The following is a 14,961-nucleotide window of genomic DNA, read 5'->3' on the forward strand; positions in this document are numbered from 1 at the left end:
ATACATGTCTAACTTAAAAAGAGAGAAGTTTTTTTCTTGTTTTTTAAAAAAGAACCAAATCTGATGTTGGTCATCCTGAAAACAGCTGACTGTTTTAGTGCTTTAGGCATTCATTAAGCAACTGGCCAGGTGTGATAAAGAAACTCTTCTTACTCTCCAAGAGACAAACAGTTAGACAGACTGCAGCTGGAGTCTTGTGGGCCCATCTTGAAGCCAGCCCTTACCCCAAACACTCAGGGCAAGGGGACATTTAGAGCACGCATCTCTAAATTCTCCAAGATTTGTAATGACATGATGCTCCGTTCCATTTTACTCTTTATATAGGCTGAACCATTTGCATCTCTTCTATAATTTTTCCAAGTAAAGTTGTAGCAAAATATTTTAGAAAGCAAACTTATAGGAAAATAAAATGATGTCACCTGAAATACCAAAACAATGAACATTCCAGAGCACTGTTGAGGAATGAGTGAAACGGTCAGCTAACCATAACAAATCAGTAGACATAACCCTCTCACACCAGATATGGATGCAAAAGGAATGTGATATTGGAAAGAGTTGATAAGATCGACATATGTACATGGAGGTACAGAACACGTGGTGGTCTCTAAATACAAATAAATTCCATCAGATTTACTGTACAGAACACCGAAGGTGACGGATTGCACTTAAAACAGCAAACAGTTTTTGAGGGGAGAAAATGGTGGAGTCTTATCCTGGAAAAATAGCAAGAGAGGTATCATCAAAGAGCTAAAATTTTCTTTGGCATGGTAAAGGGGGAAAATGAGTTTACCAAACTTATTTACATGACATTTCTCTATATCTGTGGGTGATGCAATGCCATTTCACTACATAAAGTTGTTCAATGTTTTTGAATATGCCGTCATATAAATATTTTATTCAATATGTTGTATTTATGAATACAACAAATGATATTCAACACAGAAACTGTACAATGCAGACAAACTCTTTGTATGTAGATTAATACACACCAATGGTTCTTGATACACAGGTCCTACAACATGCAGTTCATCAGTGCTGTCCTCGTTCCATGCAACAGGTCAGACCAGACACAGAGGAAATGATCTAACTAAATCACAAATAACAAGGACCCCTCTGCAATACGTCTAAACATATATTAGAAGAAAGTATTTTGACATCCATTCATAGGGATAAATGCCCTTATAGATAACTCATGTCAAAAACAAAACAGAGATACACATTTACTGAAATCTCAGTCACCTACAAAAATAAATCTTGTCATAATTTTAACCAATAAACAAGCTTACAGGGGAAAAAGAAACCAGCAAGTAGGGCTGATTACCAAAAACATATAGGTGGGGTTGTTTGATGTGTGTGTGTGCCTGTGCACAGTAGGGTAAGTCCATCTAATTGGAATTTCAAGTTGCCACATATTATGGAGTATATGTCTTCCCTAAACAATTGGTTAATGAAATTCATCTAATGTATTTTAACTTAGCCTGTTAAAAATAATAGGCTTTAAAATGGTGTAACAAGAAATCAAGAGAGGTCAAAAGAGTCATTTTGTTGTATTTGTACTTTAGCACTATCGACAATGAATCTACTCAAACATTATGCTAACTTTTTATTTATTAAAGTGGAATTCAATACGAAAATGAAGTAAGCATAAACAGTTAAATTGATAGTAAATCTTTAATCAGCTAAGCAGGCCAAAATTTTTTGATGCTGGGCAAGGGCTGTCATGGAGACTTAGGAAAGCAGTGACAAAATAATTTCCCAGTAAATACAGTGCAGATGGGAGAAAATGGCGACTGGGTCATCCTTCCACATGGAAATAATAACAAGAGGCCAGTACATTGATCCCATGTATAGTTTTCTATAAATGAGGTTCAGTTTGGTCTCAGTTAACTCTTCTGAGGAGAAAACATTGAAATTTATTAAGTATACACAGAGTTAACAAATATATTTCCAAACAGTTTAGTATCAAACATTTTGAAACTCTTTATACCCAATATTGAACATTTGGCATGGTTTCTTCACTGTGGAGTCAACTATTCATGGACTTTCTTAGTCTTTGTCTTCCCTAAGCTCAGAATTCAGCAGTATTAAATTCCAAAGGAAGTTAAGAAAGCAAAATCAAAGAAAAGCAAAAAAAAAAAATCGGATGGACCGAAAACCTGATGTTTGAACGTGTTGGTTTGCCTTTAGTTTTAATCTAGAATAATTCAACAGACTGCATTCTGAGATCATGGCAAGGCACCTCTAACTCAGCCATTGGGCCACAGGGGCCCGAGAAGCTGAGTCAGAGGTATGGACTGGTGAATTACACAGTACCTGACTCAGCATGCTGAGCTAAAAAAAATATTTTTTTCCTAATATGTCCAGTTTAAAAACTTGTTAAACACCAAAAATATTAAAGTCTAATTTATAACTAACGTTTGCATTGCTGCTGCAGAAAAGAACACAACAGCCGCCTTGCCCGTGCTCTGCTGAGTATGAGTGGAATGCAGCCCAAACCGGGGATGGCATTAAGTTTGGTTCATTAAAAACAGGAGGGATTCTATCTGAAATGGATTTAGGTAGCGCAATTCTTGTAGGTTGTAATTATTGATTTTTTTTTTCCTTTTTTCCAAATAATGAGGATTCATAGATGAAAATGAACCTTAATCAGGCCTACAAGGCCTACAGAGTTCTTTGGACCCACTTTCTCAAAAACCAGTGGGTCTTGCTCGCTGGGCAAGGCAAATGTTACCATTACCAGTAAGCTTGTGATATGTATAAAACACACACACACACAAAGAGACTAAGGGGGATGTCAAACCCAGATCATAGAGCGCTTCCCATGACTGCGTTTGACCCCGTTTCTCAGCCCAGCCACGCGGCCTCAGGAGCACAGTATCTGCCACTGGACAGAGCGTATATGTGTGTTTCATCAGTAGTGTGAGCCAGAGACAACACTCTTAATCTTTATAGATGCAATGTGTCATAATAGGTTTGGAAGGCTTTCTGTTTCCCTGATCGCTCTCCCAACTAAGCCAACCACGACAGTTAAGATCGAGAGGAACACAATCCCTGCAAAAGGTCACAGACAGTGGAGCCAGCAGCCCTGTAAAAACGGGAAGAAGAGAACTCCATAATAGCACAGGTTTACAGCATCTAACTAGAAATTACTCAAGAGTATCTGTGTGCTACAAAATCGAACTTAAACACATGGAATTCGCCGAAACGGGACTCAAAAAGGAATATGGGTAGCTGTCAGCAGGCAAGGTATCGAGTGGACTTGTGAAGTAGGTCATTCACGTGAAGTGTCACAGTCACAGAAAAGATATTAAAAAGGCATTCCATATCTGGTAGGGCATTCCATGGTCTGAGTTGAGCTGGTTATCCAGGTGTCTTCTTGTTGTGAGGGCACAACACGTTGAGATTTAGCCACTTGCAACCAAGAAGTCCGAGCCAGCGGGGAGCAAGCGTCTGCTTACTGCCAGCTGCTCCTGGGCCCCGGAACAGGAGGGTGTGGCCAGGATAAATCACTCAACGGTGCTCAGGGCGAGTCAGTCACAACACCTGCGAGGATCTGGCTATGTCGTCTTACTTTTGTTGACTGGTTTGCCTCCATTCATGATGGCAGACGCGCTTGTGCTTTTACTCGGCGTCACCCCGGCTTTTGGGACCGTTTCTCCGACGTCATGCAAAGATGGTTCTCGGTACATGGCAACTAGTGACAGGGAGGGCAGGAGGAAAAGGAGACGTTACCTGGTTAGCTTCAAGCACAGACCTCAGCTGTTGGCCCCAGTGCCGTTTTCCCTGAAGTCAAGTAACCCCATCAAGAGGGAATTCCTGTTTTAAAGCAGTAAAATCCAGCCCCCAAACAGAAAATATTACTTCCTTTGCATTTTCTGGTTTGTGTATCCAAAATACGCACCTAGAGGCACCTGCATTTTTGTCTAGTAGGAGAGAAGGTTTAAATGGGGGATGTGGCCACACACACACACACACACACACACACACACACACACACACACACACACAGGAACTATGTGAGAACGGCAAGCATTCAACCTAATTCTCTCTGTTCAGCAAGAAAAAGACTTTCCTTCCACTGCACGCTGTCCACACGTAGAACTCATTCCAGTCATCTTTTCCATTCCAGGTATTTACCCCCTAGGCCATTAAATAATTTTTCTCTCAAGTGCTTCAAAGGCAACATAATCACACTACTGTCAGCTTCAAAGCCGTAAAAGCAATACAAACAACTCACTTTCCTTAAGCCAGGGTCTTCTGGAGATCATTGTTTAGATTTCCTCTCCCGAAATCATGCAAAGAGACCCTTAAATAACTGAAGGCAAGTGTGGAGTGTTTTATATTTTTTTATGCCTCATTGTCAGGTATAATCATGAAAATCTGTAATTGTTGTCATATAAGGCAGAAGTACAGAATGGCAAGAGGGCAAGTGGGAATGACGTCTGAGGAAGCTCTGGGGAATTGATCTGGTGACATAATTAATCACAATAGTTCATGTGGTTTTTTGGGTTTTTTTTTTTTTGCGGTACGCGGGCCTCTCACTGCTGCGGCCCCTCCCGTTGCGGAGCACAGGCTCCGGACACGCAGGCGCAGCGGCCACGGCTCACGGGCCCAGCCGCTCCGCGGCACGTGGGATCTTCCCGGACCGGGGCACGAACCCGCGTCCCCTGCATCGGCAGGCGGACTCTCAACCACTGCGCCACCAGGGAAGCCCCATGTGGCTTTTTTGAAAATGACTCCAGGGAATCCTGGGAAAGGAGATTTCAGGGTGACTGATGCTTGGGGAAAACTGAGTTAAAATCATCTGCCATCAGAAAGACAAGCGAATTACAGCTGCCCAACCTGCTTTTTAGGGTTTTGAAAGCCTATATTTTATAAAGAGAACTTAAGCTTCGTTAGGATGAACCACTATATGCATTCTCCATGTTCAAGGTGGTAGGATTTCAACTTTTGCAAAAGCATCGTGAGATCTTTCAGCAGCACACAGACTTGAAAGCGCGTGTGTATCAGACCTATAATAAAGGACTTAGCAAGTGAAAAGGATTAAGAGATTAATCCATATCCTCGACACACTTTCCAGTCCCTCACTCCCACTAGTCATTTCGTTAGGGGACAACAGCATCAGAGTGCTAATCTTGATGGTCTACGCAGTGAAGTTGTGTAAGAAATATGGATGTCCCAGAGCATCAATAATTCATCAAGAATCTCATTTGCCCTAACAATTCCAATGATATAATTTACATCCTGTATGGGTTTTGAAAGTTTGAAATTAATTTTCCTTATCAATTACACTATGTGATAACCTGTCTTTATAATACCTCCTTAATTGTCTTTAGAGTACTTCTGTCTGCTAGTTTTTTGAAAATTCTATTTCTCTCTTCATGTATACATAAACACACAACAAACACATATACACACAACAGTTCAGTGTATTAACAAAATGCAGAGTGATATTATTACCTCATATCTTTAGGGTCTCAGATATTTCCTGCTGGATATACTAAATAGCTGGTTTCCAGACTTTGCCTGATTTTTGTAGAGTTGCTATGGACTTAGTTTTTAAATTTTTTTCACTCGCATTTGAATATCTGATGGTCTCAAAGTTCACTTGAAGTGGTAAAGCCAAATCATGGATACGTTATTTTGGAAGAACAGAGAAACCCTCTAATTTCTTATTTTTATTCTCATTTTCCTCATGATCTGTCATGGAATGAGAATAATTCACTCATATTTCAGACTGGAATCATTTTTCCTTTCCTACATAGGCCCTGGTGGCTAATTGTTTGCGTTTCAATGACTCGTTGTAGAGGCAAATTTAGTTAAGAGTGATAGTCAATATCACTGAAATTATAAAGATGGTATTAACCAACAAGACTGGTTTTCCAAACTTAGGCAAACTGAAAGCTGAATTATATATCCACAGATAATTAATAATTAACTTCCAATATTTCAAATTATCTTATTCCTATAAAGACGATATGGATTATGAAACCAGTATGCATTTCTCTTGATGGCTAATGCTTTCCTGTAGGAATAAGAAACAAAAAGAAAAATCGAACCGTGTAAGCTGGCTTCAAACGTTTACTTAGTTATTGCAGGTCTGATTTTCTGCAAAAGGTAAACAAAACATTTGAATAGAAAACACTTTTGAAAAGCCTCAATATCAATTTCTTTTGGTAGTTCCCAAACAAATGTTACATAGATAAAATGACACTTCGGTAGAATCCCTAATGAGAAATGTGCAGATGTTTCTGATTAACTAAAATTTTGTAGCCTCCTCTCCAGAAATCCAATCAAAGTAAATCTGAAGGCTTTGTTGTTTACAGCTGAGTGTAAAAGAAGGTCAAGCCGCATTTGAATTTACTAAACAATTACGCAGTTTGGAGGGGAGATATCTAATATCAACAAGTTCTTTAAAGGCCAACTTATTAACTCTTTATATTTCCTGTAATTACACTAATTCACACATATGTGGTTACTTTCAGCTAGATGATAGCAAAATGGGGAAATACTCAAACATTCCATAATACTTAAAGCTTAGTTTTTCTAGTATAGCTATTGTCATAGTCACAGCTTTATAATGTCATCGCAGATTTTAAATTTCTTAAATTAATTAATTAATTAAAATTATTTAGGGGCTAGAGAGGTTGGGGTAGTGAGGATCTGAGACATGAGAAATGAGTACGGACATATTTAAAATAATGGAATATATGAGTATGTATATATATATATATATACACATAATATACACACATACACATATATACAGTAAAGTGTACAAATCTTAGATGCACAGCTTATGTAGACACCCGTGGATCACCACTGAGATCAAGATAAAGAACATTTCCAGCGTTCCATGAGGGCTCCTTGTGGCCATGGTAGAGTCATCAGTGTGAAAGATAAATGTGTGATAAATCTGATAAGGATAAAACACCCATAACACTCACCTTCCAATGGCTTGGGTAGAAAATGAGCTGCTGCCTTGGTTTTCTTTACTCTGTTTCCTTTCATAACTTGCCCTTCCTTGTTCAATCCCAAAAACCAGGCTCTACCAGATTCCTGTTGTCTGTACAGCATCGATGAGTAGATTACATAATAGTTTTCAAAAACAGATTCTTTAAACTTGCATTCAGGGGTAAAAAGTTCCTGTTGAGAGAAAAGGAAGAAATGAAAGTTAGAGGAAGGAATGGGAGCTTCCTCTTCCTTCTTCCATAAACTTGCCCACGATGGCCAACGAGTCAGCCCTTGGGCAGGGATGGCCAGATGTACCTCTTCCTGCAGGTATTAATTGTCCATATACATTTATCAACATACGATGAATAGAGAAGAAGTTGCTACTTTGGGGAATATATATATACACACACACACATATACATATGTGTGTGTGTGTGTGTGTGTGTGTGTGTGTGTGTGTGTGTGTAGGCAAAAGTATGGATGTCCTTTAATTAGAAATTAGAATACAGGAGCAAACTCAAAATAATTTCAGTTGAACAGAATACAATTCAACCAGAGTATAAACAGAAACAACAGGATAAAGTAGCATCCTGTATTCACAACAAACTAAACAAAATGAAATATACGTGTAAGGTATAGCCTATTTTCAATATTTCCATAGGAATAATTACATGATACCCTGTTGCAGTTGTTCACTAGGTCACTGATATTACAGGGTGATACATTTTCCCTACAAAGAGACAAGCTGACACCTCAAACTAAGCCCCTGACAATCAGCTGGCATACAAACTAGCCCCTGGAGCAGAGGCCAGGTGTCATGTTAGCTGGTCATAGTGACAGGAGCTGAAAATCACGACCTAATCCATGGTTCAGAGTCCCCCTGGAACTCTTGAAGAGAATCATCAACAGCTGCCCTGAATAAAATTTTTGGAGGGCTTCCCTGGTGGCGCAGTGGTTAAGAATCCGCCTGCCAATGCAGGGGACGTGGGTTTGATCCCTGGTCCGGGAAGATCCCACATGCCGTGGAGCAACTAAGGCCGTGTGCTGCAACTACCGAGCCTGCGCTCTAGAGCCTGTGAGCCACAACTACTGAAGCCCGCGTGCCACAACTACTGAAGCCCACGTGCCACAACTACTGAAGCCCGCGCGCCTAGAGCCCGTGCTCTGCAACAGGAGAAGCCGTTGCAATAAGAAGGCCGAACACCGCAGCAAAGAGAAGACTCCACTCGCTGCAACTAGAGAAAGTCCGAGCGCAGCAACGAAGACCCAACGCAGCCAAAAAAAAACAAATTTGGAAAGCATACAATGAGTTAACATGACTCTCAAAGCCATTATCTATATTGATTGATGAATAACACAAAGCTTGCTACTTTATGATTATCATTAATAACACAAATATTCATAGATGAGTTTTACATACTTCTAAAATTTAACCTACAAAGGCATTTCAGATAGACCTCTGTGAAAAATAATTTTAAAATTCAGCCTTCCTAGTTACAGACCATGGAAGTCACTTAACCAGTTTTTGTGGCTATTTTAAATAGGCTCAACACTGTGCTCGTCCATATTTATGAAATACGGATGCAAAACAGAGCTTTATTGTCATTATCTTTTTAAAAATATCAGGTAGTTAAATTTTTTTTCACCTTAATAGATTTCTATGACTACAGAAAATAGTAACTTTTGTTTTTCTTTTAAAAAAGTTATTTTCTATACACATTCTGAAAAACATATCCTTTAGGGTCTAAAAATATAAAACCTTTAAGAGTTAAAGTTATGCTAGCCATAATACGGAATGTGACATTATTGTCTGTAGAAACGTTCTTTCAGTATTTCCCATGAGAGTGTTAATTATCAAGTGGTGCCTCTTGCAGGATACAATTTAGTCAGAGTGCCCCATAACTTTAATGCACTGAAAGTTAAATTGTTTTCCAAGGGGAACAGGTTTTGTTAATGGCAGGTGCTTTTTATGACAAAGATGATAGCTCCAGTGATTAATTTGATGAGATTAAAACAGCCAGAAGACAGGTTTAGCCCCCTCCCAGAGGAATTTATGTAGACCTTTATTTCTTCGAGATGACGCTACCTCAGGTTTGAATTAGATACCATCCAAATAAATATTCCGGTCTTCTGCAAAGTTTTATTTCTCCAAATATCCTCCTATTAGTTCTCTGACTAATAAATGATAGCCTCGATGAGTCAGTCTCCAGGCCCTACTTGAGAGGAAAGACTGATAAAAGGGTCTGTATTCATACATTTGTGGTGAGGAAAATAAAATGGAATGCTCTAAGACTAATAAATATAAGATATCGGTTGAACGTGCACCTTTTAGGACAAACAGATTAGACTTTGGCATGTCCTTTGTCTTTTTATTGAGACAGGCCAAGGCAGCTAAGCATATTATTTATTAATACTAGTTAAAACCGGTCTTAGAATCAACTGGGAGTGGGTATGGTAAAGGCTGACCCAGTAAGTCATTCAGTGGGGAAAGGAGCTGGCACCTGCTGACTAAGATATCAGGTCTCTGCCCAGAGCCTTACCTTATTAAGAGGACCACTGAAGACTGACCTTAATCTCGAGACAGGAAGGCCTCCAGCTTTGGAAATGCAGGTCCATAGGGTGATCAACCCTTCCTTATATTCAACTGATCCCCACCGCCATAATGCACGAAACATGGAGGACGCTGCTTGCCTTACCATCAGCAATTAGAAGTGTATTGTCTCTACTCTAAATTGACTAAGTTGAATATGAATGAGAATGAAGACCCTTGATGTGGAAGAAGTCATTAGGTATGTCTCTGTCACTAAGTCTTTTTAAATCAAATGTTTGCATCTTAAGACGCCAAGGAAGTCAATAACACATCCCCTTTCTACAAGCTGTGCCAGTAACTTCATAGGGAGGTGATTCTGTCTTCCACAGTGAGAGCCACTGCCTTCAGGTGATTGTGATGGTGGAGACTGGCTGGTACTTTTTCACCCTTCTTTATTCTTGGTTAAATAATTAAGGTGCATACACATACTTACATGCATACACACTACATTCAAAGTTACTATTGTCTAATGCTTTTTGCTAGACTTCTCTAGACATTTTGAGAATACGATCTGCTCATGAAATATTGGAGTTCAAAATAATCCCATCATTCTCATGAGAACTGGTAGGACTAATGAAAGTTGAGATTGGTTACTACTTATTTGCTGTCATAAGGGACAAATATAGTTTCAATCTGCAAATGGGAGACAGGGTGACTATGAATGTCATCTGTGGAAACAGACCTCCTGGGGTCAACCCTGACCCCGCTCCCTCCTGGCTGTGAGTCCTTGGGAAAATTACTTAATCCCTGGGCTTCAGTTTCCTCATCTCTAAAATGGGTACAAAAATCACAGGATAATACGGTGGTTGGGAGAATTGCGTGAATCAATACGCGTTACATATTTAGAAGAGGACCTGGCGTATAGTAAGCACTCAAAACTTATTCTAAAAAGGTTTCCCATTACTTATAGTCAAAAATAACCCTGTATCAGTTATTTCAGTTCTATCAACAGTTCTGCAAACCAAAATTTAGTTAAATGATTAGTCAGTGAGGACAATTCTGTATGAACTGTTGGGCTCAGCCTCAGATGTACCAAAACGAACATATACAAAATGAACAGGATTCTTCCTGGAAGAATTTTATTAAAATTTTTGTGCTTAAAATTGCTAGTACAGGGCTTCCCTGGTGGCGCAGTGGTTGAGAGTCCGCCTGTCGATGCAGGGGACGCGGGTTCGCGCCCCGGTCCGAGAAGATCCCACGTGCCGCGGAGCGGCTGGGCCCGTGAGCCACGGCCGCTGAGCCTGCGCGTCCGGAGCCTGTGCTCCGCAAAGGGAGAGGCCACGGCAGTGAGAGGCCCGCGTACCGCAAAACAAAACAAAACAAAACAAAATGCTAGTACAATGCAATATTTGCTGTGGTAAACTTACCTTCCTAGAGAACTATAGGTGGGGTAAATGGTACTGTGAAGGACAAGATGTGGGCAATGCCGTGGTACATTTGGAAAACTATCATTAGTCCGTTACTGGGACTCTGTGAGGGCCGAAATGCAGGATGACGTGCTAGGTTAGAGAAATGCAATAAAGGGTCTTGGGCACTCTGATAAACAGGTTAGACTTCTTATTGTAAGCAAGAGGTGGATATGCAGAGTTCTTGAATAAGCAAGGGAATGATGATGTAGTCTGATTAGTGTTTTATATTCTGTTGTCTTTGTGGAGGATGGTTTGAGAAGTTAGTAACACTTATTATATACTGATGTGCTGAAGCCCAAAATCTCCTGCAAAATGGACTTGAACACTGTTTGTAGGACGTGTGCAGTTGTGTATTCATGTGACTAATTAGTATTACTTTAATAATCAGGGGCGCATAAAATAAGGAGAGAAATACCACCAGAATTATGACACATTATTAAATTGAGTTCTGAACTTCCTGGTAGCTGAGACAAAGAGAGAAAGGCTTTATGTAATACAAATTATTAGAGAAAGAAAATCGTTTCTTTTTCTTGGCACTAACTTCTACAAGGCATTTCCTTGCAAGGAAAAAGTGACTTTGACCAAATAAAGAAAACATAACACACATAACCCAAGCAAAAATGCTCTTGATAGTAACTGTACAATTAATAGAGTCATAGTTTTGTGTTTGAATCCTACAATATCCTTTAGAGGGATAGATGGAGTGACTAGTCCCATAGGTAGGATTGGAAAAAAATTGTAATTGATGAGATCCCCAGAGATCAGGTCAATAGGAGGATTGGAAAAAAATTGTAATTGATGAGATCCCCAGAGATCAGGTTTGTGGCTGGAGCCACAAACTCAAATGCCTATACCGACCAGGCAGATACGAGAGTGAAGCAGGCTGGCGTCATCAGAGCATCTAGCCTCTGTGATCAGGCCCCCCAAGATGGCTGCTTTCCTGCTCTCAGGACATTCCCCACTGGACCAGGGCCTGCTTCACCTACACCCTACTCACCTGATTGACCTTCCTACATACTTGCCCCTGTCCCAGCTAGGGACTGTTCTAATCTTTAGGTCAGAACAGCTCCGCCCTGATAGCTTATCAAAGGGGCGGGGAGGGGCATGCCCCTCTGCTAGTTTCCCCGGGAACAGATGAGCCAACCGAATGTCAATTCCCCCTATAACTGGTAACCTCCCCCTCCCCCCAGGGGGCAAAGACTGCTGCCCTTCCTACCTGCCATCTGCCAAACAGCATGGGGTGTCGCTCCAGGATCTTGCTTCAGAGGTGTAAGATTCCCCCTGTCCATTAAACCATTGATTTCTCTATCACTGACTCCCGGCTCTTTCCTAGGTCTAGAAGCTGAGCAAGTACAGGGCTTGCAGGCCTGCAGGCTGCAGCCCAGCACAGCACCATGTGAGGATAAATGCCCCTTACTCAGGGTCAGAGCTGAGGGCATGGACAGAATGGCAGTAAAGCATGACGGTTCTCATGGGAAAATAAAAACCTTAGATCTGGGGCTTCCGTGGTGGCGCAGTGGTTGAGAGCCCGCCTGCCGATGCGGGGGGCGCGGGTTCTTGCCCCGGTCCGGGAAGATCCCACATGCCGCGCGGAGCGGCTGGGCCCGTGAACCATGGCCGCTGAGCCTGCGCGTCCGGAGCCTGTGCTCCGCGACGGGAGAGGCCACAGCGGGAGAGGCCACAACAGAGAGAGGCCCGCGTACCGGGGGGGGAAAAAAAAAAAAAAAAAAAAGAAGAAAGAAGGAACCCCAGGTGGCTTATCAACGCAGCCCTAACCTAACTGATGGTATTTATCTATTTGAGCCATACCACGACTGTGCCAGTGAAACATTCTAAAACTGGCAGTGATAATATGAGAAGGCTTATTTACATTTAAGCTCAAATATAAACTCTTTGAAACTGCCAAAATGAAATAGATAAGGAGTTTGATGTGTCCTTTTCTCTTCTTGCCCAGCCTATATTTAGAGCCACCAACACCATCACAACAGAAATCAACAGCAGTTGAGTCCCAGCAGAAGCTTAAATATTAGTTTGTAACTTTGCCAAACTAAATCATCAAATAACAGGATAGAAAAACACAACAATTAAACAAAAATTTCATATCCCCTTTTATGTTGTGGTTGTTTTGAAATGAAAGGACCATCTGTGGTGTACTTATTATCTTAACAGTAGCAGCAGAATTTCTCTTCTGAGGGAAATGTCTTTGTTTAAGAAAATACTGTGATGGGCCATTTGCATGCACCAAGCAGGGCTTCTCAGTTCAGGGTGAGAGGAGGGGGTGGAGGAAATAGAGGACCCATGTTCCATAATTTGTAACCAATAAATAAGCCATAAACCCAGATAATTCAGCATAATCATAACCTAATAGCTAACAGTGACCTTGAGAATCTAACCCAGTGGCCGGCAAACTACAATCCAAGGCCAAATTCATGCTACAAAGTGCAGAGGAGAGGTGTTGAGACTGTATGACCTGCAAAAACTGTGGTATTTACTGTATGGTCCTTTCGCCAACTCTGATCTAAGGTTGTTAATCTAGTTTCAAATATTCCCAAATTCAGCTTGGATTGCACTTATGTTCATGTATACAAATGCATACAATTTGAATCGGCATTTTCATCAGCGTTTCATCCCTGGAAAAGCCCTTCCGGTGTGTTATGAGCCTGGGCTTCCTGTACAAGTAGTTAGCTATGTTGTAGCCCACAAATTCCATTTAGTTACTACATCTCTTTTGTTTTTATCTACAACTACATGAAAATTATGTTTGGTTAATATCTACAAGTTTGCCTAGTACCAGCACCACCACCGTTTCGAAGTGAAAACAGAAAAAGAAGCATTCCAGACAAATTTATAGCATTTATTGGAATACAAGGCAATTCCAAAATAGATTTAAAAAAAAGAGAATAGAGAAATGATATTAGACATATTGTGGGAAATAGCACATAATAAATGCACAGTAAATAATAGCTGTTAATATTCTATTAATCTCTATATTCTAGAGTCATCAAAACCTCAGTCCCCTCCCATCAACAGCCTAATAATGGCCCTGACCCTGGACTTCTTATGAATATTTCTCCCCAGGCTTAAGCTGAGAGGGGGAGGGTCCCTAAGACTTCAAGTTCGCACTTGAAGAATAACAACAAATTACAAAGGTTTCTTGCAAATATCAAATAAGATAATAGGGGTGGTTCGAATCATTACAAAAAATAATTTGTAAATTATAAATTGAATTATAAACTATAGCTATATTATAATCTATAAATGGAATCCAAAAGTACAACTCAAATATTAATTGTTATCATGAACAGGGTAGTAGTTATTTACTCTTAACAGGTTTCAACTTTATTAGACACATCTTTAGATGGAAATCTCAATGATCCATTTAACATGTCTGTATCTCAGTTAGCTTTTTCTTCCCTTTCTACCTTTGGGAGATGTAGTCTACCAAGGTTTATCCTGAGGTCAGTAGAAATTTATACTGATCTCCTTCATCTTCTACAATTTTAAAATTAATTATATCCTGGGACTTCCCTGGTGGTCCAGTGGCTAAGACTCCACGCTCCCAATGCAGGGGGCCCGGGTTTGATCCCTGGTCAGGGAACTGGATCCCACATGAATGCTGCAACTAAGAGTTCTCATGCTACAACTATGAGTCTGCATGCCACAACTAAGATCCTGCGTGCTACAACTGGGACCCAGCGCAGCCAAAGCAAACAAACAGACAAATAAACAAGCAAGTAAATAAATAAATAAATATTTAAAAAATAAATAAAATAAAATTAATTATATCCTTTAATGATACTCTTCTGACGCTACCCAGTTTTTTATAAAAGAAATACAGAACACTCTTAAGATTACATATAAAGGGAAGAGTATTCCGACCTTTTGGAAGATTTTATAGTCATGAATTTTTTTTTTTTTAACAGCCTTATTGGAGTATAACTGTTTTACAATAGTGTGTTAGTTTCTCCTTTACAACAAAGCTAATCTCTTCATGACATTTTTTTTTCT

General features: G+C 40.3%; 1 protein-coding gene across 5 annotated transcripts in view; it reads right to left on the reverse strand.

Annotated features, from left to right (window-relative positions):
• Window positions 1-770: 770 nt before the first annotated feature.
• FGF14 (fibroblast growth factor 14) overlaps window positions 771-14,961 on the reverse strand; it is a 662,452-nt gene continuing 648,261 nt past the window's right edge. For 4 of the 5 annotated variants that reach the window (XM_024123179.2, XM_024123177.2, XM_028497736.2 and 1 more), the window contains 2 exons: window positions 6,948-7,146; window positions 1,622-3,694 (listed from right to left, as the gene is read on the reverse strand). In XM_024123179.2, the coding sequence (XP_023978947.1) occupies window positions 3,558-3,694; window positions 6,948-7,146 (336 nt within the window). In that variant the 3' untranslated portion in view covers window positions 1,622-3,557. Of the gene's footprint in view, window positions 3,695-6,947; window positions 7,147-14,961 lie in introns of all 5 variants that reach the window. The other variant, XM_024123178.2, reaches the window with a different exon arrangement.

This window comes from Physeter macrocephalus, chromosome 13 (genome assembly GCF_002837175.3).
Source record: "Physeter macrocephalus isolate SW-GA chromosome 13, ASM283717v5, whole genome shotgun sequence".
NCBI classification, from domain to species: Eukaryota; Metazoa; Chordata; class Mammalia; order Artiodactyla; family Physeteridae; genus Physeter; species Physeter macrocephalus.